This window comes from Numida meleagris, chromosome 4, assembly GCF_002078875.1.
Source record: "Numida meleagris isolate 19003 breed g44 Domestic line chromosome 4, NumMel1.0, whole genome shotgun sequence".
Classification (NCBI taxonomy): Eukaryota; Metazoa; Chordata; class Aves; order Galliformes; family Numididae; genus Numida; species Numida meleagris.
The window spans coordinates 89,008,922-89,035,624 of NC_034412.1; the positions used below are offsets into that span (position 1 = coordinate 89,008,922).

A 26,703-nucleotide genomic window follows, 5' to 3' on the forward strand; every position below is an offset into this window, starting at 1 on the left:
AAAGGTGGGTGAACCTGCCAACAGGCTGCAGGTAGTGTAGACAGCTATAGCCCTACCCATCATTAAAGCTGTGCTCATTAACACCGGCTGGTACATCCAAGTTTCTGTTTGTTTCACCACATTTCTCAGAATGTGGCCCACAGGTACCACAGCACATGCTGTCTCTTCTTTTTTAGTTGTGGTTTGCCATAAAATTGTACAGATCAAGTCACATAAATGAAGAGAGATGCACAGAGGTCACTTTTACATGTCTGTTACACCTGATGTGTCATTTACAGGTTTCCATCACCAGTCTAGGTACCACAACATCATCTTCCCACAGAACTTCCTCTTTATGTCAAAACACATGCATACGTGTATACAAACGTAACGTGTTACTGATACTTCTTATTTCAGAAATCGAAGAAGTATAAGGTCCTGCATCTTCTGTACTTGTTTCTGGATTGCTGCCCTTGTCCTCAGGAGAGCAAAAGTTGTGAAGATTCACTTCTACCCCTTCAGCCGCTTCATTCAAGATTTTAAAACAGCAATATTTGTGTTCCAAACAGGAAGAAATTGCTCAGCAATTTCACTACGCCTCTTATTCCAAGTGATCATCATTTTGTATAGCTGAATCAGGAAAAGCAAAAGCTCTGCCAACTTTACACAAGTTCTCTGAGCACAAATCTGTACTCCCGCCATGAACCCTGCGCAGACTTTACCGTGGCATGACGCGAACTGCCACGTTCCATACGGCCACTACTTCGAAGGAGCCAAAACACCCAAGAAGAAGCTAGGTACTAACAAGATGCTGGTGTGTATTTTATAGTTTAAAGAAATAATGTGATAAAACAGATGTATTCAGTGCTTTCCTGTTGGAAGACTGGTGACAAGAAGATCTGAAATTTGAACACTGGGAAATTAATTCCCAGGTCCTCTCAAGAAGACCGACATGCAGTTCCAGGGGTCCAAAAAGTTTCTGCAACAATTATAGTGTATTATGATAAAATATGATACAGAGAGAGAAATTTGTAGACGTTGTCTACAATTTCAGCTGGTGAAATCAAAACAGATAATTCATAAAGTATGATTTTAGGGATTAAATCTACTATCATGAACTCTGTGGTGGTTGTTTTAGAGGTATCCAGCACTGGTCTGACAGTAACAAAATACAAGACAATGGACGTCTTCGTGCAGTGGACAGTAACACCATGTTTTTTTGAGATGAATTCAGAACAGGTAGGAATTGTTTCTGTACCTAGTTAGAAAGGAAGGCAAGACCAAAGTTGTCTTACTGAACTCAAAAAATTTCCATTACAGCAAAGTTAGTTAGCTCATCAGAGGCACGCAACTTAACATAATGATAACAAAAATAAATACAAAGAATTAGTGGTATTACAAACCTTGTTCCTCATTTCTTGGACCTCCTTTGGATTAGTGTTCAATGGAACAAACAGGTTAGGGACAGCAGAGGTGGCAGTTCTATGTCCATCCTCTTTAGTCCACTGTAACGTCAAGAACAGTTGAACAGTCAGAATTGCTGTAATGGCTACAGACACTCACAGCAGCAAATTCACATAAGTGTTGATCATGCATTATACATAACAGAGAACTGAACCAATGATTGCATTCTTCTATTCATTTCTAAGAATATTGAAGTTGCTTCCTTCTTCAGTAATATAAACTGTACCTTCAGATACGTTTATAAGTATCAGAATCATTTGATTAAGTCAGCTAGTAACAACAGCAACAAAGACCAAAGAGCCAGTTCAACTTGCAAATAGCTTCCACCCAAAGCTATGTAATTACTACAGCTATGTGCAGTTCAAAGATTATGAAGACTAAGAGGTCTTTAAGCTCTTTTTCTGTGCACTCGGACCACACTGACAGCTGCAGGGTTTCATGTTTCTAGGAACATTTTACTTCTCAGTTTATGAAGAGATTTATATTAATACAGGAGTAGGAGAACTCCACCATGATTAGTTATTTGTAAGGACACTTACAGAAATTTCAACGTGAGCTCATACGCATTTAGAAAGGGCGCTATACCTTACCCAAACCGAAGCAGAGCAAGATCTAAGACACGAGTTCTAAAACCCTGTCACTGCCATGTTCATTTTCTGCACTTGGTGTTTTTACGAAATAGCATGAGAAAGACAGAGAGATCATTGATTCAATCCTCTGATACTCAACAAACATCAAAGCGAACTTAAAGCATAAGATGACAGAAGTATGAAAAGCAATGTGATGCCACTAACCAGCTTTAGTGAATGATTCTGTACTGTGAAGCAAGAGTGGGCATCACCAAAGTTTTGCATTAAAATCAGCTATTTCAGCAAAATGCTCTGTTTCCAGAATTAGTTTCTGTACAGACAATCTGTAGCTGTATCAGCACAGCAACCTAGAGGAACAGTTTGGTGATGTCGAGTATTTTATAACCGATAGCTTAAAAGGCTACAAAAATACCCCAAACACAAACTTGAAGCGCTTTATGGGTTCTTCAGAGAAGGTTGCTTTATTTGATCAGTGCATTTAGTATGAAGCTGCGTTCAATTTGCTGCATAATTAACTTTACGACCTGATACGTTTATTTTATGTGGTGTCCTAATGTCCAATCACCGTTGCATAGAAAATGCACTCAACAGTAAAGCAAACCTGCTTAGAGCAAATGCTATGCATTTTTTCCTTAATAACTCCAAGAAATAATAAGATAGCCAGAAACTGTCAAACTTCAAAAAGCAACAGAATTTTAAAATGTTTTGCAACTGTAAAGTAAAAAATGGAATGAACATGGAGCTGTGAAATACTCACTGATGATTATCTTCTCAGATAAAAACTACTCCAGCTTTTTATTAAAGATAATTTTTAGTCAAAACAAATATAGAAACAACCTCAATATAACAAGCTACTTTTTCTTATATAAATAACAAGCATTTAAAAATTCAAATATACAAACCTGTTGTACTATATCAATTTCTCTACTGCTTCAGCGTGTCATTAAACAAGACCAGCTTCTGAATTTTGCTTTGATCTTTCACTGATATTTTCAAATATAAAATACTGCCTACTTCGTGAGCTAAGGTTACAGTCACAACGCACTCTAAATGTATGCCTTGCTTTAAGTTTTCTTTCAGTAAAGGCCAAAGTATGGCTAAGTTTAATAAAAAGTTGATGGTACGAACACTATATATTCACTTCTTAAGCCAAAATAACAAAACAAAAATACCAGACAGAGAGAGATCCTTCATGGTATTTTTTCCAAGGCTTTCTGCATTTTAACACTGTATGTTTTAGTGTATACATTGCCTCAGTATTCAGTGCATGAAAGTACCCAAAAGATAGAGAACTCTGACTGTATTTCGAGGTAAAGTCAAGTTTTGAGGGGGTAGATAAGAGGGAAGAGGTGTTTTAGAAAAAGAAGTATTTCCTTTTCAAAAGCACCAATTCTACCTTTTGTAACTTATCTGCAATCATCGTGCTACCACACATACTACCACTACTGAAATGCTACAGAGCTCGTTCGCAAGGCGTGAAGTCAGCTGTCACAAAAGCTTGCTCACGTGCAAATCCCTGCCTGCATTTTAGATGCCCTGTGTACGCCCAAGAAAATAACAAATCCACAGTTACAAACCAACAGTACTGATGTTCCATTTGAAAGCATTTGATAGTTGTGCTTCTTAATGAACATATCTTTCAGTGCAAGGTTTAACTGTAAGCAGCATTGATAAACAAAAAGAAAAGCACCGGTTGCAGAATCTATCGATTAGTGCCTGCTGATGGCCTGAGCTGCACTTTAGTCATGCCGCACCCAGCTGGTACTGGAGGAAAGACTTTCCATTTATGGCCATCTACTTACATGCAACACTACATGCAGAAGGCAGCTGGTTGTGAACACTCAGAGGCTTTGGGGAAGACAAAAGCACAGTAAGCGGGACAGAAAAGAAGCTCAGGAACACTGCAAGAAAAACTGCTTAAAGGAAAAGAACACTGAAGTACTTCGAAATCAACTCTATCCTCTCATACATACTTACAGACCTCCAACTGACTTGCAAATTAAGTTGGCACACGTAACAGAGGGGAGCATTTGTTTTGTTTTGTTATTTGTACAACACATTAGTTTCCATTTTTGCTTTAAATGAAAAGCTTTCGTGCAGACAGAATTAGTAGCTTCCTAACAATGTTGTCCTTAAACTATTTAAATGCAGAACGTATTCAATCAAAACCATGAACTGATCTGTTCGGCCATTAGCTTGAAAAGCCAGAAGGAAAGAAAACCAGACGCTCCAAAGTTTTAAGCAGTTTTAAGCCTTATGAACGGATACGGTTTTATACCTCACGTCTAAGAAAAGCCAAATTCAGTGGTTAGTAAAACACAATTTAGGTTTTTTTCATGTGAGAAAGAAGAGAAGAATTAGGAGAGTTATCTTTTTCTTCCCAAAGCCTCTGAGTGCCAGCCACCCCAAGTTGCTCTACATCATCTAACTATGAACAGTAAGGTAGGCACAGACCAAGCAGTTGGTAATACAGCTTGGCACGCAGACACCGGACGAGAGAGACTGCAGCAAGGGTTTCACGTGATCGTGTGTAATGTTCGTCCACACCTTAGTCTTCGACTTGGGACTGCCACCATTCTGCCCTTCTTCAGAAACATCATCCCCTCGGCCAGAGTTCAGCCACCTTGTCTTCTCTCGCTGCTGTTTCTGAAAACTGTGTCTGAGGGGGGAGCAAGTGCCTGATTCGCCATCGCTAGTGAAGGAGTAACCTGTGACACTAGCTGGAATCTCAACATCGCTGTACTTTTTAGATTTCTCTCTCAGAGCAGGGCATCGGTACGGATAGCCAGTTCTGTAACCCTGAAGGAGTAGAACAATACAATTAAGTCTTCACCATCACCACATTTTTCAATAGACTGAGCTTTGTTGATTGTGGTATAACAAAAGTATCAATCAAATTTACCGGTTGTTTCTCACAATGCTAAAGCAAGGACATAAAAAGCAATTGTGTGATAAAAATACAGGGCACGCGAAAAGATCTCTTCTGACTTCTAACAATCTAAAATCCAGCACATTTTATAAAAGTGAAGGTTTCTTTTTTCAACAAGATCTACTTTTAGAGCTATATTCTCTACCTATGCTGTTTTTTCTTTCCCACTTCCTCCAAATACTTTTTTTCCCCTTTTACCTCCTGTAATACTACCATCATATTTCCTTTCGTCTTTGCTTTCTCAGATATTTTGTTCAGCATTTTACCTAAGAAAAGCACATCTAACAGTTTATCCAAGAAGTTTCCCCTTACAAAGTATTTCCAACGTGGCTCAAAGAAAAACACTGCGAACAGTCTCTCTCTCTCAAAGCACTCAAATTCTTCAGAGACAAAATCATAAAGGAACTTCTATAGCCATGAATACCTGGGCTTAGTTTTCGTTGGATAAGTTTTATGTATTAAGCATATGTTATCTTGGTGTTATCTCGGTTGCTGTTCCATTTTTTAATTGATTAAAGCACATCTTGACTGATTACCTCCTGCCTGATGCAGTTAACTGTCCCATCCAATATGAGGCTATTTGTAACAGTAAGGGCCTATAACGGATGACAGTAAGCTTCTTCATATTCTTATGCTGCTAATATATGCTGTGCTACTTCCCTTTATGATCCTGCTTTCTGTCTGCAATAAGAAACATATAAGTGATGTTCCTTAGAGAAACTGAAATCCACATGAATCTGCCAAAGATACCAGGGAGCCCACTGTCCTTAGTTAACTATATTAATAGTGTGATTACTGCTTGCTAGATCAATGAGGATTTTTCTATTGACTTTATGTTACCACTGTCAGTTCATCTCATAATGAAAATACTAGATATTCAAATAGCTATAAAGTAGGCAGATTATTTTTTTCCACACTACAAATAGGACACTGAGCTAAGGGGGAAAAATGTTATTTACTACATAGTAGATGTGACAAAAATATTTTAGATATCATTGTCAGTATGGATTCTGCTAAGGTCACATGCATCACATTAGCATGAAGACCACAGTTTACCCTATAAAGAAAACCGAATTAAATCACAAGTGTTCATTATCACTGCTAACAGTCGCCACTGGCAGCCATGTGATGGGAAAGGTATCGTCTTTCCCATTACAGCTGGATAGCAGATGTTGGTAGTTGCTCATCCATCACAGATGGGATTTTACCCACTTTGTGAAGATCAATTTATTTCTTTGTTTTTGAAGTCGGCCTCTTGGGCTCTTCTGGGATCTAGTAATGTCTAACTAAGTTATAAGTCAAATCATCCTGGACCCTGCACCTAATATTGATTTTGTTTTACACATTTTGGGAGGGGCTAAGAACAGAGGGAGAAGAAAAAGACCAAGGACTGAATGGAAATGCACATGAAGATCTATCTGACCAGAATGAAAACCATCAGATTACATACACCAAGGAAAGTCAGGTATCTCCAAGTAATACACCTGAAGAATTCTTTGGATGCTTTTCATGTTTCTTCAGTCAAGAAACGTTTAGATGTAGTGCTGAGACATGGTTTAGTGGGGTCATTGGTGGTAGGTGGATGGTTGGACTGCATGATCTTATAGGTCTTTTCCAACCTAGCTAATTCTATGATTCTATGTCGTCTCCTTTTCAGACAGCCTTTAATCTTTGGGAAGGAACGGGCTGCAGGCTGTATAAATTAACCTAATCACCTGCAGCCCTTTCTTTACTAATGTCTTTCATTATAGCTTTCTAAGTATTTTATGCATTCTCATATAAAACAATTAGTCAGCAACATCTCCCTTACCAGATTATCGAGCATTCGCATAAGAGCTTCAAATTCCTGTTCACCAATCTGCCATTTTGGATGGGATACAGTACCATCACCTGCTGGAGACTCAGGGGAACGAGACTTGGCTTTATACTTTCCAGGATCTAATAGTACTAAGTTGTCTGGTCCACCTGCACTGGCCAGAGTACGTACCTTAAAAACAATACAATCAACTATTAGTTTCCTGAGGGGAGAGGGAAAAAAAAAAAAAAACAAGTAAGAAATCAAGAAACCAGAAGAAATCTACTTCATTTTAAAGGTAAATCAATCAACATACCTGTACAAAAGTTGCTTTAAGGTTCTGAAAATCTCTCTTAATAGGATTCATACCATAGCAATGGTTCTAACTCAGTATTTGAATACTGCTGGTAGAACCAGTGCTTCGGATGCTCACATATAATATAATGATTTGACAGATAATTGCATTTGTTTAGATCAATAGTTTAACCAGTAAAATGCACAACTATTACTCTGCTGGAAGGTCAATACAGCAGACTGCAGTATTATATAAACACACTAAAATTCTTACTTGAATCTCACAGGCAAGCACTAGGTTATGAATGTAGTAGAAAGCCTCCTCAACAGTCTCTCCAACGGATACTAAGCCGTGGTTTCTCAGAATAAGGACCTAGAGAGTCATTGCAAAGAAGATTAACAACAACGCAAGTATTTTCAGTGAATTACGTACGAATCCTGATTAAATAACGTAGCTCCCTTCCCCTACACACTTGATTTAATTCCAGCTGTAACTACTGACCTTGCTTTTAGGTCCCAAGTTTTTCTGAATAACCACCTTTTCTTCATCATCCACTAAGATACCATGGTAGTCATGATAAGCTACTTCCCCTAGAGAAAGGGCTTCGGGTGAAATCGGCAACAGACCACACTTCATTGCAGAAACCTGAGAAATATTGAAACAACTCACTTAATTTGTTTCAAGAAAAAATAAACATGTACATATCTGGAAAACTACTGGCATACACATAAATACAGATAGATGGATTGATAAATACGCAAGTATAAGACCACCATAGCATCTATTTTTCACAACTTGCAGACCGAATACAAAAGTTTCAGCGATCCTGGGTTGGACTCAATACAGCTGATCTTACATGACATGAACATAAATATGTAAAGACTCAGTGTAAAAAAAATAAATAAATAAAAATCAACTACACCTTTGCGTCTTTTTTTGCTTTCTTTTCATACTGTGATTTTTGTTTTGTTTTCCTCCCCAAAAACAAGAAATTTAGTTACAAAGTTTTGACATTTGATTTCCCTTATGAAAAAGATATCTGATTTTAAAGACACTTTTGGGTTTATCCATCTGTCCATCCGCAGCATTTTTATGGACTGTTATAGCCTACCCGAAGCTGTGCTGCCAGAGGCTTTTGTACTCAGATAACTGAAAAAAATGGAAATATTTAAGAAAATCTTGATAAATTGTGCTTTACCAACAGAAAATACATTAAAGCCCTTATGATTTATTGTCAGAAGATAGGGACTTCTGTGGTAAACAACATACAAACATGGGATCTGTGTGTTCAACACACATAATAATACAGCTCAATACATTGCCTGATTATTCATGTGACAGCCAAATAAGGAGAGTGACTGATTCAGCCACATATCTGAAGACAGAGGTAGAGACTTTATGACTGCCAAAAAGGAAGCAAAACTACGATAAAGAGGAGACCAATGTATTTACGCATTTGTGTGTGGGGAGGGAAATGGAACACAGACAACAGAAACTAAACAGTGTGCTTACCGCTGCCCCTGCTGGAGTATGAATATGAACAATGCATTTAACATCAGGTCGAGCTGCATAAATTGCAGAGTGCAAAGTAAAACCAGCTTGGTTCACTCCCAAGTTAGTGCTTCCACGATCAACTACATCTCCCTGAATATTGATTTTAACCTAGAAACGAAAAGAATTTGTTTCATAAATCAAAAACTGTCCAAAATCTGATCTAATTCAGCATCTACCTCTTAAACTTTAAAAATAAATTTATTCCGGTATTCTATTTTAATAAATATTTACATCTCTGCAATAAACATAAAAGCAAGCAGAAAAAAAACCAACCCACCCAACAGCACAAAAGCCACCGTGTGGTCCTTAATCTCTTCTAAAAGTTCCAATCTAACAAGAAAGGGTAGGTCTTACTTTTCGCATTTCCTTTTCTTGTAGTTTTTTTCAATTAAAACTTTACAGACTGTCAAAGGTGGAGTTACAGCCAAAGAAACAGCCAAACTTTACGGAAAGCCCAAGGGGGACTAGTTAGGAACTTTGCGTGTCACAAGCAACACAAGTTTGCAATGTTACTATTCCACACACACACCTCACCTCTCTGCTAGATGTTATTAACTTTACAGGAGCCAAAGCAAAAGAGTAGTGTGAAAGCTTCCGTTTTGTTCCAACACAAGGAACTCCACCACATTAACTCAAGCTGCCTTCAGCAGCAATGTAAACTTAAGATAAATGCTTACAAAAGGCTTCCCATGAGCTAACAGTTAAGAGTGTAGAGTCTTCAACTACTACCATTAAATCTCAAAGACATTTTCTGTGCAATCTCAGCTACTTATATCATTAAACGATGTCAACTGAATTAAGCATCTGACAGAACATCTTGAAATTGTAACTGGCATTTATGTCCAAAATACATGTTGTGTCCCTTAACAAGCCTGACTCAGCAGCCAGTGGCTTTCAAGGTTATGACACAGTCAGCTTATCCAAAGATCTGGTTCCTGTTTACAGCTACATCAGCTGGAGGACACCTGGTGGTGAACACGTGGAAAGAAATCTTTCTTAGAGACGCCTCAGCTGTGCCAAAACCAACCAGGTTCAATAAAGCAATTTTAAACATGTAAATAAAATAATTTTAAAAGTATTCTCTAGGACAGAATTTAAACAGTTACAGAGAAAATATTCAGCTATTTTTATTTTACAACTGTGAAAAATTATAACTGCTTACCAGACTGGAGGCAGTAACTTCACTGTAAAGAAGTCCAAAAGGTACAATGAGGAAGTGCTCCTGCTCAGAATTTACTCTGGCCTAAGGAAAAAAGAAAAGTAAAAGCTAAGTTATTAGGAATATTTTATTAAAGCATACAGTAAGCCCCCAAAACATGAAAGTTACTTTCAATTCTTGAGTATGGAATGAGCAAGTATGACTATAACATATGCAATACAAGTTTCATGGATGCTGCGACAGATGGTCAGCACACTTAAGCCATGTTGAACAGAATCAGATGGTAGGTACACGTCAGTTGTTCAGACTGGTGGAACACTGCTAAGTCCTCATGTTCTGTAGAAAAGACAACTAGATAACTGTAGATAAAAAGAATAACATTGTGATAAATGCAAAAAAGTGTTGTTTTTTTTTTAAAGAATGAATTTATACTTCAACTATACTTACACTCCACTAAAATAGAAAGTATAAAAGAAAAGCGTGTAAGAAAATTTAATTTGGCCCACAGACTTAGCATCAAGATGTTTCAAATAAGGTTTCACCACTGATCCTGGTGCCATGTGAGATAACTGAGTTCATAATACAAAAATAATACTGACTTCAAAACATTCACAGCTCGGAGTGCATCGGTTTCAACACTATACAATGAAAAGTAGTAGACAGATAACTTAGGTCTTTCTCAATGGAGAGATAAAACGGAGAATTAAAGGAACTAAGTCGTGATAACAAAACTGTTTTTACGCTCATTTCAGATGGGGCCTGAAGGGTGTTTCTCAGAGCTCATGAAGATCTTTTAATACAAATGTTTAGACACAATGTTACTAAGTTCCCCATTTTATTACTTGTCAACTTTCTTTTTTTCTTCATGTTTTCACAGAGCGATTGAAGTTTGAAGGAAGCTCTGCAGGTGATTTCATCCAACCCACAAGCGTTCCATTGCCCCAGGACGCACCTACTTTTTGCTCACTCAGGTCTTCTACTACTTTCAACATTAAATGGATACGTACTTTCATACAGTTCTACTGCAGGAAAATATTTTTTTTAAATAAGTAGCTGATCAGTGACCTAAAAGTTTGAGGTACAGATCTGCCTTCCTTCCTGACCAGCTGATAACATGCCATAGCATACCAGCCTCGAACTGCACCAGCTAGTTCAGGTTAACCTGCACTTTCATGAATCACCAAAATAATTACCCACTACAGAATTTTAGATGACCTAGAAAACCTTGTACTTAATTACGCAAAACAAAAATCAGGTATTATTCAAATGTCCCAAAAGCTAATGAGAAAGCTTGAACATAAGATAAACAAGCAGCAGCAACTCAGAAACCACCTTACTTTAGGATTAGATCCTACACACAACTCATGCCCTCAAAGCAAACCAAGACCCAGTGAACAAAGCACCTCCAGTAAACCTGTAATCTCAAGTTCTGCCTAACCCCAGAGGCACCCGAGTTTACTATAAATCCTTTTACTTGACATGAAAGCTCTCGGTAACTCTGTAATTCTGCTTCTGTGTCACGACTGCGCCAGTCTTAATGCTGTCACACACAGCAGCAGTCAGATTGATAAGGATCCAGAGAAGCAGAGGAATTCCAATCAGCTCCCTCATGTGCCCATGCTGCCGTGTGTCTCATATCCTCACAAAGCCTTCCTCCTCCAGCTTATACAGTGACATCTCTCACAGAAGGCTGCTCTCATCTTTTTATTTTCCAAGAAGTGCACTAGTGGCTTTTAACTTCAATGCAATCGCCTAGAAATTAGAGCACCCATTCACAATAAAGGAAAATCTGGAGTCAAAATCCAGCTCTGTATGAAGTGATAACATCTGCCACATTCTAAAGAGCACCTTACCTCCACAATACCACTTCATGTATAAGCATACAGAACAAAGATGAGACTATTCTGTAAATGTAACAACCTTGTTCCACATCAACTTCTCAAGGTAAATTGTATCTCTTAGTCACCTTTCAGGTTGCTACTCACTGGAGGAATTTGTGTAAGAAAGTTAACTATCACTTGTGATTGCCGGTGACAAATGATTAACCAAAAACTTTCCAACCCTGCTTTGCCCTTCAAAAGCAAAATACATCTAAAATATTTCCAACATCTCATACTCCAAGTGCCCTACCTTCTAACTCAACTGCTAACACATTATCTAACCTTATTATCTAAGCTCTCCGTGCTTTCCCTCTTTCTCCTCTGTATAAGAAAACAAACTTGATGCATTATTCCCCAATTACACGGCCTTGCTTATGCCTCTGGGCACACAGCTCTTCATTACACTTAACTTTTTATCTAAACTCAAACATTCCGGGGGTTAGACATGACACTAGAAAGCCACATCCAAAACTGCTTGCCTGGTGATCTTTTACTGCATTAATATTCCTTTCACAAAATCAACTCTCACGTCATGTATGCAAAAACAGGGGGTGGCATAATGTTGTTTACAAGAACCATTATGTTGGATACGTTCCCTCAGTAAAGGAACCAAATGGTCTAATCAGCATTGCCTGATCCTGCGCCTACCAGTATCATTTATCATCTTCATCAGTTCATAAGCAATATACCTTGAAATCTCAAAAAGCAGAAATAATTAAATTACCACATTTCATTCAGATTGCCACTAAAAATCGAAAATACATCAAGGACCACCTCTACTACGTGGAACAAAACCCTACAACAATCCAGCTCTGTTAGGGAAACAATCAAATGAGTTGCACACCACAGCTGTGACTTCACTCATGAGGCTCATGTTGATCATCCTTCTGGCACATAAAAACCTCCTTGATTTGATCTCCTTGTCATTCTTATTATGGATGCCAGCAATTACTCAGTCACAAAGAAAACTGTTGGCATACAACATTAAGCTAAACAGTCCACTCATGTTCTGAAATACTACAGTTTCTTTTTCAAAGAAGTCAGTAGAGAATTTTCAATAAAATTGAATAGTATTACCAATGAAAAGATGGCTTAGTATTTCGAAAACAAAGACATCACCTTGCAGAATAATACATACAATTACTCAAACAATTTAAGATACTAAAAGATTCAGTCTTTCAGGAACCTTATATTTCATTGTAAGACCTTTCATGTACACTCTCTTAAGACTCTATTCAGACTACGGTAGCTGCCATCCAAGCCATTTCAGTTCTTATTCTCGAGATGCAATGACTAATCTCTTCACTATTATACTGCTTTCAATACCACTTTGCTCTTCTTCTGCACAAAGGGAAAGTGACAGAGGAGGGAGGGAATCAATTCACTTGTATTCTAAAACAATTGGTTCAGTTATCTGTTGATTCAATACTCACTGTTATATGATTGTAAATAAGCTGAGACCAGCCAAAGAGATCTGCTAATCTGTAGAAAGCCGCCAATTTACATCGTAATAACTTCTCCCCTTTTTCGTAAGCAATGGAATCAGACCCCCTGAGATCATTCACTGGTGTCACCATGCCAAGGCCTGAGAAGAGAAGAAAGCACAAGGCAGTTGTGTTCAATGTCAGCAAGAACACAGTAACAGCCATCGCAGTTAGAATGGTTTTTCTTGCTAGTTAATATCAACATGTTAGCCTAAGAAATGGAGAGCAAGCTTTAATTACTATAGTGTCATAATGCATATTACACGAATATAATTAAGGTCTCTGACAAGATCTTAGGTAGAGGCAGCACAAGTTTCCTTCCTTAATGTTCATTAGGGTTAAGGTGCCGATAAGTTCTTTAGCAAAATCCCCTCCCAACAATCTCATATAAAATACAACTGTTCATTGATAACAGAGAAGTGTAACCCTGAATATTCCACTTTTTGAGACATATGGCTTTGTATCCCTGGAAAGAAGAATTATACATCCAATAAGGTCATTTAATTAAAGAAATAATAAATGCAAGCTAAATAGAGGAGAAGGATTACAGTAAAGCATTACAGCTACTGTAGGTCTAGTTCCAGTGCACTGAGAAACATGATTTAGAGGAGCTGGGATGAAGCAGAATCTGCCATGTCACAGTCTAAACTACAGATTCATTTTGGAGCACAGGCAGGGATTTGTACTATCCTAACACAAAACCTGTGCATGCACACATTTGCACATGCTTAGGCGGTTTCTTCTTCTTGTGTGTGTATTTCTGGCTTTTTTTTGGTTTGTTGATGTTTCTTTTCCCACTTCACAGAAGAAAGCCGCAAATAGTATTTCAATTGCAAAAAATAGTTTCTAAAGACCTTTGCTGTTACTATACTACTAATGAGTTTCGTTTTCCTGTAGACAATCCAGCTGCTAAACGTTAAAATGTTTACATTTTTAACTGACGTTCACTCATCAGGCTTATCTTTCAATTAAGACATGACACATATTATGGCTTTTGATATAAATTACATACACTAATTACATTGTGTATCACTGTCATTTAGAAACAAATCCATTCATCTTCTGTTTTCAGTGTTCCATTGAGAGGACAGGGTAGTATCCGAACTTCACAGAACACACTGAAATTCACAGCATTCACACTGTCTTCATTTTAAGCCTCTCAGACAAGATAATTCAACTACTCTACGTTAAGGTGTACTCACTCATGTTTAACGCAGCCATTCCGCCTTGTGGTGCTGCTGGGTAGACATTTGGCACATTTGTTGTCATAAAATCTGCAATCTGCTGTAAAGCCAATAAACCTGTTGGATTCTTCCCCTTCTTAAATTGTTCCTGGATCATAGACTCCAATTCTTCACAAAAGGCCTGCCAACAGGACATCGCATATTGTAAAGCACACACACAACAAGCTTCAGCTTTTCATATGTAGCTTCTTTTTAACACTAGAATGAAAACATGCTATATCTCTTCTCCAAAACAGCTCAGTATGGTACAACTGGGTGCATACTTTCATTTGAAAATGATGCTGTCTAGAGTGACAGTGATACGGATAACTTATTTTTTTGTAAATGGAAATTCCAATATTCTCCAAGTAACACCAAAGTTCATTGAACCTACTAACATGGATTTACGGAAGAAGGAGAAAGATGTGCAATTGACTTCAAAGAACAGAAAATCTGAAAGAAAAGGTAGTTGAAAGAAAAATATATACCAGTGTGAACTGAGTCAAGAAGGCACGCAGGAACACACAGGAACTGCATCTTAAAACTATACTGGGTGTGTGTGTGTGTGTCTGTGTTTCTTTATCGTTCAATGACAGAAAACAAGATTTTAGATTGCTAGTAGATGTTGTTTTTGAAAAGAACACTGGAAATTGTAATAGAAGAATTCCCATCATTAGGTAAATATAAATCAAAGGAGTTGGTCCCACATGAAAACCAGTAAATATACCACTACAACCCTATTCTTGCAAAAGACAGGTCACAATACATTTTGTATCTAAACTCACCCATCAGTTACTACAAAATGAATAAATGCAATGAAACAAGCTTCGTGGTGTGCACTTTCTCTATGGGGGTAATATCTATAATCCTTAAATCATTCAATACTTACAATTGTGCACCTTTTCTGGAAGAGATGCGTAATAATATTCCAAATGTCAAATAACAAAAAACTGAACACAGGACAGACTTGCCTTGCATAAGCTACTCTAGAAGAGCTTCTTGATTTAAATACTTAAATGAATGTTAAAATATAAAACAGTGAAAAAAATGTTTTACTAGGAGTACACGGGTGATACAAAAAGAATGCTGACTGATTACATCCAGAATTCTGAAAGTAAGTCTGAGAGGCTTCTTCACGAGCAGACAATAAAACTTCAACCAGATAACGTGAGAAAAATTGGGCCACTAACTTTAGAAGACAGTTAAAACAATAGAGAGATAATAAATTCATCACTTTAAAGATAGAGCATTTTCTTTTCTTACTGGGCTTTGAAGAATCATGGAGACTCTCTTCTTCTGTTCCATCATATTAAAATCCTGGCGAAGGTCAGGTGCCATATTCCTCTCTCTCAAATAATCTGGATTATTTTCATCAACTCGATCAAAATATCTCTCCTTATGAGGGGCTGTTGTTGGAGGTGGCGAGGTCACCACCGCCGCACCGGAATCACCATTCATAGTACAGCTTTATGGAACCTGAAGAGGACAAAGGAGATGAACAAATAAAATAAGGAAATATCTGAGAACTCAGTAATGTGTTTCTTGTTTCAGAGAAAAAGCTCAAATCCACCTACAGTTAGCACGGCCTCCCGAACTCAAAAGCCATGTTTGTGCAGTTGGATAGCAATTACTTAAAGAAAAACAGTTTTAAAAGATGTGACTAGAAATGTAGACTAACGTATACGCAATGCTGAATACACCACATGGATCCATGCCACACAAAACCACTACAAGAACTGCCACATCCAGCCCTTGAAGCTGTCTCCAAAGCCCAATTTTCCAAAGCATGAAAGCCTTTCAAATCTTGTCACACACAACAATGTGACAACACATGATGTCTAAATTCGCTATAACATTTTTAAATTTCAGACATTAAAGCTAATGAAATGAGCCCACTGGCCAGGGCTCACTTCAGCTTTACATGTTATAAGGAACAATTGCAGCTATCTACCAGAAAGCCTGAAAACTCAGCTGGCATTGCTCATCCACACAGCTTCCCTTCACTCACAAGAACCCCTTTGTGTCACATCATCCCAGTTTTCACAGCACATGGTAATCTTCATTCTAAAATCCTTTTTGGAAGATTTCATGAAGCCTTCCGAGCTTAAGAGTTTGATAAAGCAGCCCCTGCAACACCTCGACACTTGAATGTCTCATTCAAATATCAAATGTAACATGTTCAGAAAAGATAATTTTCTTCACACATCACACATGATTAGCAAAATGTCACCAACATAAACTGTACTTCAAGTTAAATATTTGCAGTTCAGCGTTCGGCAGACTGCAATGATGTACATTACATGTACAATATGCCAGGCTGAAACCCCATACCCTCATGGTATTTAGCAACTTTACCAATAAATGTGCCAAGTGAACCCGCAGGTCTTTTCCTGGAGGTACAGGAATAGATGAAGGGAATTCAGTAGCAGCCTCCCGCTCCCTGCCCCACCAAGACCAAACAGGCTCATTTTGGTTACGCTGATTTAGACCGGGGGCTCAGGCAGGCAGGAAAAACTCCATCTCAGCTGCCCATTTCATTACGCACCTTCAGTTTTGCAAGGATTTGTACCGTCAGAATCTGCTGACCTTGCCAAGTTACTGCCATTCTTTTTCCCATGCAGCGGGAGAGATTGTATGTATCTTCATCTAAATAATGATTCTCCTGCACGTTAGAACTGGTAAATATTGATACACACCTCTATTTTAAAATAATTTTCCTTAGCTGCTTGTCTTGAATTGTGCTTGCTTGTGAACCAGATCAGGCATTCACTTGCATATTTATTAGCTAAAACCACCTCAGATATGGATGTACATAGAAAAAGCAAGTTATTTTGAAATGCAAAATATGTTGAACAAAATCAGAGCAGTGGAGAAAATGATCTACTCTGAGACATCAGAATCAGTAGATCTCATCCTCTCTAATTCTTACATTAGAAAGTAGGTCTCCCTGCCATTCCAAAGCCCAGTGAACAAATCACTCAGCACCCACTACCCCATTCCGCAGCCTCTTTTCTGAGCTCTATTATCAAGCCCAGTGCCTCTGTCTGGTTTTTCTTTGCAAAACTACAGCTCGCAGACCCAAGCAGGTGCCTCGCAGACCCGACCACCCCCACCGCCGCCCAGCACTGACCCAGCACACGGCACATCCGCACTCCTTGCTCCATGCTCCTCCCAGCAGCCCCGCAAAGGCAGTCCCCAAATGGGACCGCGGCATTGTGCTGAGCTTGCATTATTCCTGTTCTAATCTGGACTTTGAGAAAGACCTGGAATGCAATAATTCAGTGTTCATCTCCAAGCAGTCCTTTTATACCTGAGGTTAAATATCCACTTCGCAGCTCAGTAATTTCAGGATACCCGAAATTACTGGTATCCCCCCGTCCCTGCACGGTCTTAAAATAATCCCTTCTAATGTAGCTATCACAGCAATTGTTGATTTCAGTATCAGCTGCCGATGAGAAAGGTAATGCTTTTGGAATTAGAAACAGATGTGCTTAACAACATTTCACAGAAGCCACTGAACTTTATCCATGAATTCCCCCAAAAACCCTTTGTGAGGAAGGCGAGATGGCCTCTGCAGTGAGACCTTCTGCGGTGAGACCTTCAGATACGTGTGCATAGACAAAACCTAAAAGGAATCTGAACAGTTAAGCTGAGCAGACGGGGAAGTCAGATAAGCTGCAATGGACTTTTCACCATGCTAGTTGTTGTTTCTGGCACAACTGTGTCAGTGACACCACACCCTTAACTGAAAGCCACGGCTGCAAGCTCAGCGCACAAAAAGCCTCCCTCTGGGAGCAGCAGCTTTCAAATAGAGAAGCTGTGGGTGTCCCATCCCTGGGCCAGGTTGGATGGGCAGCCTGAGCTGGTAAATGCACTCAGCCCAAGGCAGGGGTTGGCACTGGGTGGGCTGTGAGGTCCTTCCAAACCAAACCACTCTGTGATTCTGTGATAGACTATCAGAAGGAACAGCATCCGTCACTAGGGGCAAACCCATGGAACTCGCATCACAGCTTACAGTCACTGAAGCAATTTAATCCATTCTTCTCATATCTGTGTATGCATAAAAGCTATAAATTTCTTAAAGAGCTCCGCATCAAATGAGAGCCATCAAGGCAGCTCTCAGCATGTGGGACTCATCGTGTGGTATGTGCACAGCTACGGTCAGGAAAGCAGCTTCATACAACTTCTAGTGCATTTACAGTCAGTAAACACTGCTGTCAAAAACATCCTGAAATTATTATTCATTTTTAGGATTACTTCTATTTTTTTTTTTTTCAAAATTATAACTACAGAGTTACATATAGAGTTCCATTCACCTAAAAGGAAGTGCTACGAGGTTAAAATCAAACAGAAGAAGAAAGTTTTAGTAGAAGAATAGCACAAAACTGTTCCTGTTAACATTCAGAAAGAAGAAAAATGTCAGCATTTTAAACAGCTTATATTCCTCAGCACTCTGTAAGGAGAAGCAGATGATGCACTTCCAGTTAGGTAACACTACACAGGTTAAGACAGTGAGTAACCAATAAGAATCTGCAGTAACTCAAGGGCACAAAAACACTTCAAAACTAAAAAAAATACAGATTTTCAAAACCACAGTGCATTTGGGATGAGATTCCACTGTAGTTAATAAACACATTTAAGATTTTAATACTGAACCCCTAACGATATCTGGAAGTAGGAATAGATACATCAGGACTTACAGGTTCAGTGTTTCTTAGCTTGTAGCACCATCATGAATATTATGGGAACCCTGAGGAGCTCTGTAATGGCTCACCAGCAGCCCTCAGCTTGGGCCCAGCTATCTGCACTTCTTGGAGGAAACACTGCAATCACTCAAAGGTCGGGTGGTTCTTGTTGCTGGGGAAAGGCTGTGCTTTTTTCTGTTGTCTTTTTTCTTTTTAATTATTATTTTATTTTTGCTATCACAAATAGCAATAGCACTAACTCATATTGAGTTATTTTTGCTCCCCCACACCCAGAGGAAAAGTATTTTTGTTGAGGCTGCAAGCAGACGGGACTTGATCTAATTGAAGGGCTTGCTGCCACTGAAGGACCGACCACACCTCTTCACAGCAACGCGGCTTTGAGCCTGCTGAGGCCAACTAAGAAGAAAAACACTCTCTGAGAAGCAGGACGGAGCCTGTGTCAAGACAAGGGAGCCCAAAAGACTTGAACAAAATTTTAAACATACTGCTAGCTCTAAGCACATACAAAAAGAAACCCACTCCATCCTCCTCCTTAAACAAACAACAAAAACAGACCCCCGCAGTTATTTATTTTTATGAATACTTAAGTTTAGAGTTATCTGATCAAAAATCTTGCAAAATCAAGTCATTTCAAAGAGGAAAAAACCAACAAAATAGAACACCAAAATCTTAGAATCATAGAATATGACTTGTTCTTGTCCTGGTAGCTTTACAGATCCTCTGTGCAAAATGCCATGTGAGCAAAACACCTGTATGGGAGCTTGTGTCCAACTTGCAAAGTGACTCAGCAGAACCCTTCTCAGCCCAGAGCCACCATTATAATTCCAGTCACCAGCCATGAAGACTGAAGCACGTGGCTGAACAACAATGTAGTAATTTGCATTGCACCCACTTGTTTGCGACAGTTCCTCTAACAAGTTCTCTCCTCTCATGCCAGAACTCACAGAACCATAGGGATTGGAAGGGACCTCTGAGATCCCCCAGTCCAACTCCCTGCTAAAGCAGGCTCCCTACTGTAGGTTGCCCATGAAAGTGTCCAGGACGGTCTTGAACATCTCCAGAGAAAGAGACTCCACAACACCTCCAGGCAGCTTGTTCCAGTGCTCTGTCAAAATAAAGAAGTTTTTCTTTGTGTTCAGATGGAACTTCGTGTGTTTCAGTTTGTGCCCATTGCCCTGTTGTTGGGCATTGCTGAAAAGAGCCTGGACCCGTTCACTTGCCTGTTTGATAATTAAGCATTGACAAAATCTCTTCTCAGCCTTCTCTTCTCCCGGCTATACAGCCCCAGGTCTCTCAGCCTTGTCTCACGAAGGAGATGGCTCCAGGTCCCTCATAATCTCTGCAGCCTCCCGCTGGAATCTCTCGAGAAGTTCCCTGTCTTTCTTAGAATGCGGAGCCCAGATTTGGACAGAACTATGCCACAGAAAAAAAGGTTTGATGAGAAGTTCCTGGACGAGGGAATGCGAAACAAATGGAGCCGGGGGACTGTGCAAAGCTGGGGCACAGAGCAGGAACACCAGGAAGGGACAGGAGGGAGCAGGGAAAGCTGGGGTGAGGTGCTGCTGCAGGCAGTGAGCCATCTGAGGTCACCAAGTGGCTGTGCCACGCTGACAGCACCAACACCAGGCAGCAGGGAAATGGCTGGGAGTCTGAACACCCGCCTACAGACAGCAAGGGTCCAACAGCATCTGTGCAGAGTTGTTCCCAAGCGTATGCTATTACTGCTTCACCCAGTATTCTGATGCTTTCTGTATTTTTAACAATTTTCTTTTACTTGAGAATAAAATACATCCATCTTCCTCCTCGAAAAATTATTTTACCGGTATAATACAAAAACAAATGATTTATTATTTGCACTACAGTTTCCATCATGTCCAGTGAGAACATTTTGGCCGCAGTGACATTGGATTTGCTCTTTCCATTTCAGATGTTTCCTACTGAACTTTTAAGAGGAAAAGCTGGCACTATCTTAGGAAGTCTAAGAACAAAGAAAGCAAATCACGACCGTACTTCTTGACAGACAACGTACTTTGCATCATGAATAACCAAATTATTTTCTTTACCAAATGTTCCTGGCTCATGCATCTTCAAAATTTCCACTGCTCTTTGTCTTCAAGCAGGAAGAGGCTACTTCACGAACACAAACACTTCTTTATGTTGTACTGAATGAAGGCTCCACCATCCCGCTCACCAGCAGAGGTGCTGCCAGTCAAATACTGGCTTCTTGAAATACAGAGAAAGCCAACTGCACGTTTACCTCACTAGAAGTGCTGCATTTCAGATCGATAATATCACACCTTAGTATCTATGACAGTAGTTTAAGAAACAAGCAGGGTTAGAGAAAAAGGCATTTCCAATTCTTCCATTAAAACAATCTCTTAGAATGGTTTCAAATGCACAAAAAGCCAATAATCTAGTTCAAATTCGAGCAGATTCCATGTATTTATGAAACAGGACTGCTTTAGGGAAAAGATCAGCAGGAAAAGTGTAAGAATGTCATCGCTTAAAGCTATAGTCACAGCACAGTCTTAAAACTGGCAATTCAGACTAAGGACCAAACTAAATTTATTATTTCAAATGAAACACAGTGCTCTGCAACAGACTGAACTCCCCACTGCAAGATGTTTCTGAGCTTAGTTTCTATTGATGAGCTATGGCTTTATCTGTCATGTCTCTGACTGTAGCCAGCTCATGGGAAAAACAGAAGCAAACCCAGCAAATAAAAATCCCGAGTTCCTTCTTTATTACCTGGTCTCAACTATAGAAATTGTTCTATTAAACCAGATAAATGCTTCTAACAGAGTAACTCCCAACTGCAGAATGCAAAGCTGGTTTAGCTATAAATAAAGATAACACTTAAGAAGACAAAGACTGTCACAAATTGCTTTTCTTTTGAAAGACCCAAGGAATCCTTGTTAAGCTGAAGGAAGTGCAGCCAAGTGACATCCTTGGCACAGAGAACAACAGGTTAGAAGACAGCAAGGAAGTAGTCTGAGCAGAAAAGTTGAAAAACCTCTTATGACAACGTGAGGATGGGAAGAGGAAGAAGATTTTAAAAAGGCATGACTCTTGAAACTGTTAAGCTGCATCTCCTGATGGACAGGTCAGTTTTTCCTCATTCTTTCTTCCCAATCCTAACTTTCTGCTAAGCAGTTTCCTTTTAAGCTTACATGACCAAAAATGTCTATTCAGCAGAAAAATTACCTTGCTTTCACTTCTTGGATTCAGCAACTTAGTCTAATTTTTTCCAAGTGATTCTGATATTGCATTTCTGGAAAGGTTCAGTGCATACATTCATGAATGACTAAGGATAGCAATGGCAGACAGCAGGCTGGAGCAGGCCCTGGGCAACTGATCCAGCTGCACATGTCCCTGTTCATTGCAGAGGAGTTGGACTACGCGACCTCTAAAGGTCCCTTCCAACTCTAAGGATTCTAAGATAACACAAGATGCCATACTGTTCACAGAACAGAAAAGCCTCTCTCTACATAAACGCGTTGAACCAGGGGGGCACCTGCGCTCAGAGGTGGCTTCTTTTGAGGCCTTTGGATGCCCCTAGAATAACCTCTTACAGTTCGGTGAGCAACACGGGCTTCAGGATTGAGGTTCAGAGTCATGTCACGGCTTTTCAGACACATTTCTTTTATGAAGCTGTTCCTGCATTGGAACTGACACAGAATTTGCTGCTCACTGAACCTGGACTTAAGGAGCCATCAAATAAGCTCACACTGCCAAATAAAAGCTGCCAAATACCAGATAAGCTGATTCGCACGCAATTTTGTTTTGAAAACTTGAATTCCAATTTAAGAAGCTTCTCAAGTAAAAACCACAGAATTACCAAATTAACAATATAATACCACAAAACTCAGCTGAACCCCGCTAATGCGAAGGAGTACAACCAGAGCTGAAAATTATGCCAGAATTACTCACTGCTGAAAAGGCAAGATCTGAATTCCGGAGCAACCATAAATCACTACCAGGAGGAACAAAGACAGCGCTGTGACCACACAATCTATTGTAATCACCACATAAAATAAGGAATATCAAGTAGCAAAATCAGTTTCTCTAACATTGAAACAAAAATGCTATTAAGATATCAATTCTGGTCCTTATATACACACTTCAAAGAGGACATGAAATACTACAGAAGTGAAAGGGCTACAGAAATGAAGCAGAGGGTAAAGGACTACCTTGGCAGGATGAGCAGCTCCACCTGTCTAGGTATGCAGAAAGATGAGCTGCTCACAGGGGTGCGAGCGCCTTTCAGTCCTGCCAAGAAAAACATGGAGAGATTTCATGCCGGAGAGCAAACGTCAGACACATTTAGCCTTGAACCAAGATGGAAGCTTCCTACCCACAGACACCGGAATCCTGTGTCAGTAACTTTGCTTCATGAATCTTTTTAAAACACAAGCTTTAATCCAGCTTCCAGAATACATTTTGCTATGTCTGTGCTGAGATCAGAGTTCCGTCTGCTTCTGAAATCTCTGAATCTGCTGTCTTTCCTAGGCTTTGGTTAAAAAACAAATTTCCTACATGCACAATTTGCTCATGTTACTTACAGCTTCCAAAGCACTTCCAGTGCTTCTTTTTTATTCACACAGCACCTTATTCTGAGGGTAGGTTGGTGAAGGCTGGAGACTGAATGTCAGACAGAAGACTACCAAAAATCCTCCTTAATCTTTCTCTTGTGCTCAGGTCATACTGATCTCACCTGTGATTAGGACAAACTTACCTAACCAATCTCATTGGCCAAAAGGAGGCGCGTTCTGAATACCTTTGCTTGTCTCACTGGCTGCTCAGATGCATTTAGCTGTTTAGTTCGGAGAATTCTCTAGGTTCGTTTTACCTTTTATTTTCCCCTTTTAACTTTTAAATCTGTGTGAAGTTGAATAGCCTGTAGAATAAAAGGGGCTGTAGCAGGCACAAGGTCTCTCTAAGCCTTACTGACAAAACGATAACATTTGTTGAACAGAAAGCAGTGGTGAAAAGTGTTTTTCCTCGCCCTGCTGAACTGCTGCATTACGTGTTGTCACTGATGTCACACAGGCTCAGCTACACGAGCCCCTGGGTTCTGCAGAGGAATTGTTGTCACTGATTTTCATTTTTCATCCTCCAATTTGCCAGAAGCGTCTGTGGCCAATGCAACATTAATTTAAGTATTTTTTTTCACTATTAGTACTCCTGGATGGTGGTAACACCAGAAAGCTAGCGTACATTTATTGCAATCAGGGTCACAAGCCCACACAAATAAAGAGGTTTAACCCAAGCACTGTTATTTTTAGGTTTCTGTGAACCCACATGCACTTCCCAGGCCTTGCGCTGAACTCGCCAGCAAATCAGCACCCACACATTTCTGAGCACAGGGCAAATCCAGGCTCCAGCACTCCTAAGGGCAGGGCCCCAGCTTTATCCAACAAGTATTTAGAAAGCTTGAGACAAACTGATCCGGGTGTCTGACTCAAAAACAAACACTGGTCTCAAAATGAAGTTCTTAACAGCTTTTAGGCTTTGAATTCTAAAGCTATTTGTTGAAAACATAAATGCATACTTCATTTAGAATCACAGAATCATAGAATGGCTTGGGTTGGAAGGGACCCCAAGGATCATCAAGTTCCAACCCCCTGCCGCAGGCAGGGCCACCAACCTCCTGACCTGGTACCAGACCAGGCTGCCCAGGGCCCCCTCCAACCTGGTCTTGAACACCTCCAGGGACGGAGCATCCATAGCCTCTGTGGGCAGCCTGTCCCAGCACCTCACCACTCTCCCTGTAAAGAGCTTCCACCCCCATTTCTCAAAGAAAGAGCCCAAGCTGGTTGAAGCAAAAAATAGATATTTAATTTGCCAGTGTAATAAATTGGCTTAAAAAAAAAAAAAAAAAAAAGAACAAGCTACAGTTTTAATACGCACACATCTGAAATCAAGTTCTCCCAGGAAAAAGCACATCTGAAGACATGAAAGACCTTACATTGCTCAGTGGCAGTCCCTTGGGAGGAAAGCCATCTGCTTACGTAGAGGTGGCACTTACCTGAGGGCAGCCTGCTGCTGCTTCACAGAACTGCAAGCCCAAGGAGCCACACAGTCATTGAGCAGGCGGCTTCAGACCCAGCATCAAGGACAAGGTTTTATTACAGTCTATCAATAACCTGGGGGGTCTTCTAATACACCAGGTGAAGAAGAACAGTGCAGGTTCTTCCCTGCTGCAGAACAGAGGCTGCAGCACTGCATGAGAACCAGGGAGCTCATAAGCAGCTTTATGCACAAGCATAAAGCAGAGGCAGGAGACTTATCTGAACGTGTAATTATACAAGTTACAGGTTCCCCACATAACAGTGCCCTGGGTGCAAAGACCAAAGACTGGGTAAGAGGAGCCTTCCTCTTCCCTCATCGTGTTCTGTGAACTCAAGGTCCAGCAAAACATCCAAAATTATCAAGGCCCCTCCACTGTGTAGTACGATGACAGTAGCACCTCTTTGCTTTTCCTATAAAGAAAATATTACTTGTAAAATCCTAATGGTACTACCTTGGTTTTGTTTTAAGTGAAGGAAGCTGGACATTCCAAAATCAGACACAAAAATCTACCTATATTAAAATGTTTGTTGGAAACAAATGGGTATGCCAGATCAGTGTCCTGGGAAAAGAAAAACACCAATCAAAAAACCCCACCCATACACCCAATGTTATCATAGGTATAAAAACAATCTTGCTTTAAAAAATAAAGTGATCGGGAACATCCACCACTGTTGATGCCACCCAGAACCGGAGCTTTCCAAAAGCACTGTGAATAACAAAAGCTCCTCCAGATGACAAAGAAATTCAAAACCCATTTTTGAAAAGGAACATAAGTACTTCCCTGACATTTTAAAAAGGCAATACATTTCAGTGGCTGAAACATTAGATTTATGATGCATAAAGGATTGACTGAAATGCAGCAGTGCAGACTAAGTGGCCCCTTTTTGGGCAGGATCCAGTTATTTCTGCAGAGACTGAATAGTGAGGAATGAGATTTGAGAACTGTGCTGGCAACAAACAGCAGCATTTAACTTTTTCAACTGTTCTGCAATAATAACTTCTAACAGAAAAGTCAGATTACATTTTGTATCTTATTTACAGGAGAGAAAACAGTAGGTAGACACCTCCCTCAATTATAAAAAGACAGACAAAACACTGCCCCAGACTTACCACAGCCAGGCCTTCACTTTATAAAAATCAAGCACATGAGCTAGCAGATTGTTTTACAGTTTATTCTGATTGTATAGACACACAGAATTTAGAGACTCATAAAAAGGTTCTGCAAAAAGGACTAAAAAATCAAACACATTCTAAGTTCAACTTCTTCATTCATAAGAAATTATTAAAGCTCACTGACAGGTCTTACATAAGCTCTTACATCCTGATTTAGAGACAAGAGGTTCTTATTAAAGCAAGGCCAAGCTGAAATCCCATAAGTATATCAGTTTTGCTTTCTAGGCTGAAATCAAATATTAGCACGGACCCTATTTATTACAACAGAGAACAGTGTCACTAACGTTAGACTGTCAAAACAATACCTATTATTTTACGCTAAGAAATCCCATTTACTGACACTTCTGCTGTTCTGAACTCCTCCTCTGAGTTGCATGGCCTTGGGAGGGAGGGGAGGAAC

General features: G+C 39.7%; 1 protein-coding gene across 9 annotated transcripts in view; it reads right to left on the reverse strand.

Annotated features, from left to right (window-relative positions):
- ADD1 (adducin 1) overlaps positions 1-26,703 on the reverse strand; it is a 59,048-nt gene that overhangs the window by 13,634 nt on the left and 18,711 nt on the right. For 4 of the 9 annotated variants that reach the window (XM_021395354.1, XM_021395351.1, XM_021395358.1 and 1 more), the window contains exons 2-11: positions 15,616-15,828; positions 14,332-14,494; positions 13,079-13,230; positions 9,769-9,849; positions 8,565-8,714; positions 7,554-7,697; positions 7,326-7,424; positions 6,773-6,949; positions 4,581-4,832; positions 1,383-1,484 (exon numbers count right to left, since the gene is read on the reverse strand). In XM_021395354.1, the coding sequence (XP_021251029.1) occupies positions 1,383-1,484; positions 4,581-4,832; positions 6,773-6,949; positions 7,326-7,424; positions 7,554-7,697; positions 8,565-8,714; positions 9,769-9,849; positions 13,079-13,230; positions 14,332-14,494; positions 15,616-15,810 (1,515 nt within the window). In that variant the 5' untranslated portion in view covers positions 15,811-15,828. Of the gene's footprint in view, positions 1-1,382; positions 1,485-4,487; positions 4,833-6,772; positions 6,950-7,325; positions 7,425-7,553; positions 7,698-8,564; positions 8,715-9,768; positions 9,850-13,078; positions 13,231-14,331; positions 14,495-15,615; positions 15,829-23,248; positions 23,328-26,703 lie in introns of all 9 variants that reach the window. The other 5 variants (XM_021395353.1, XM_021395349.1, XM_021395355.1 and 2 more) reach the window with 2 other exon arrangements.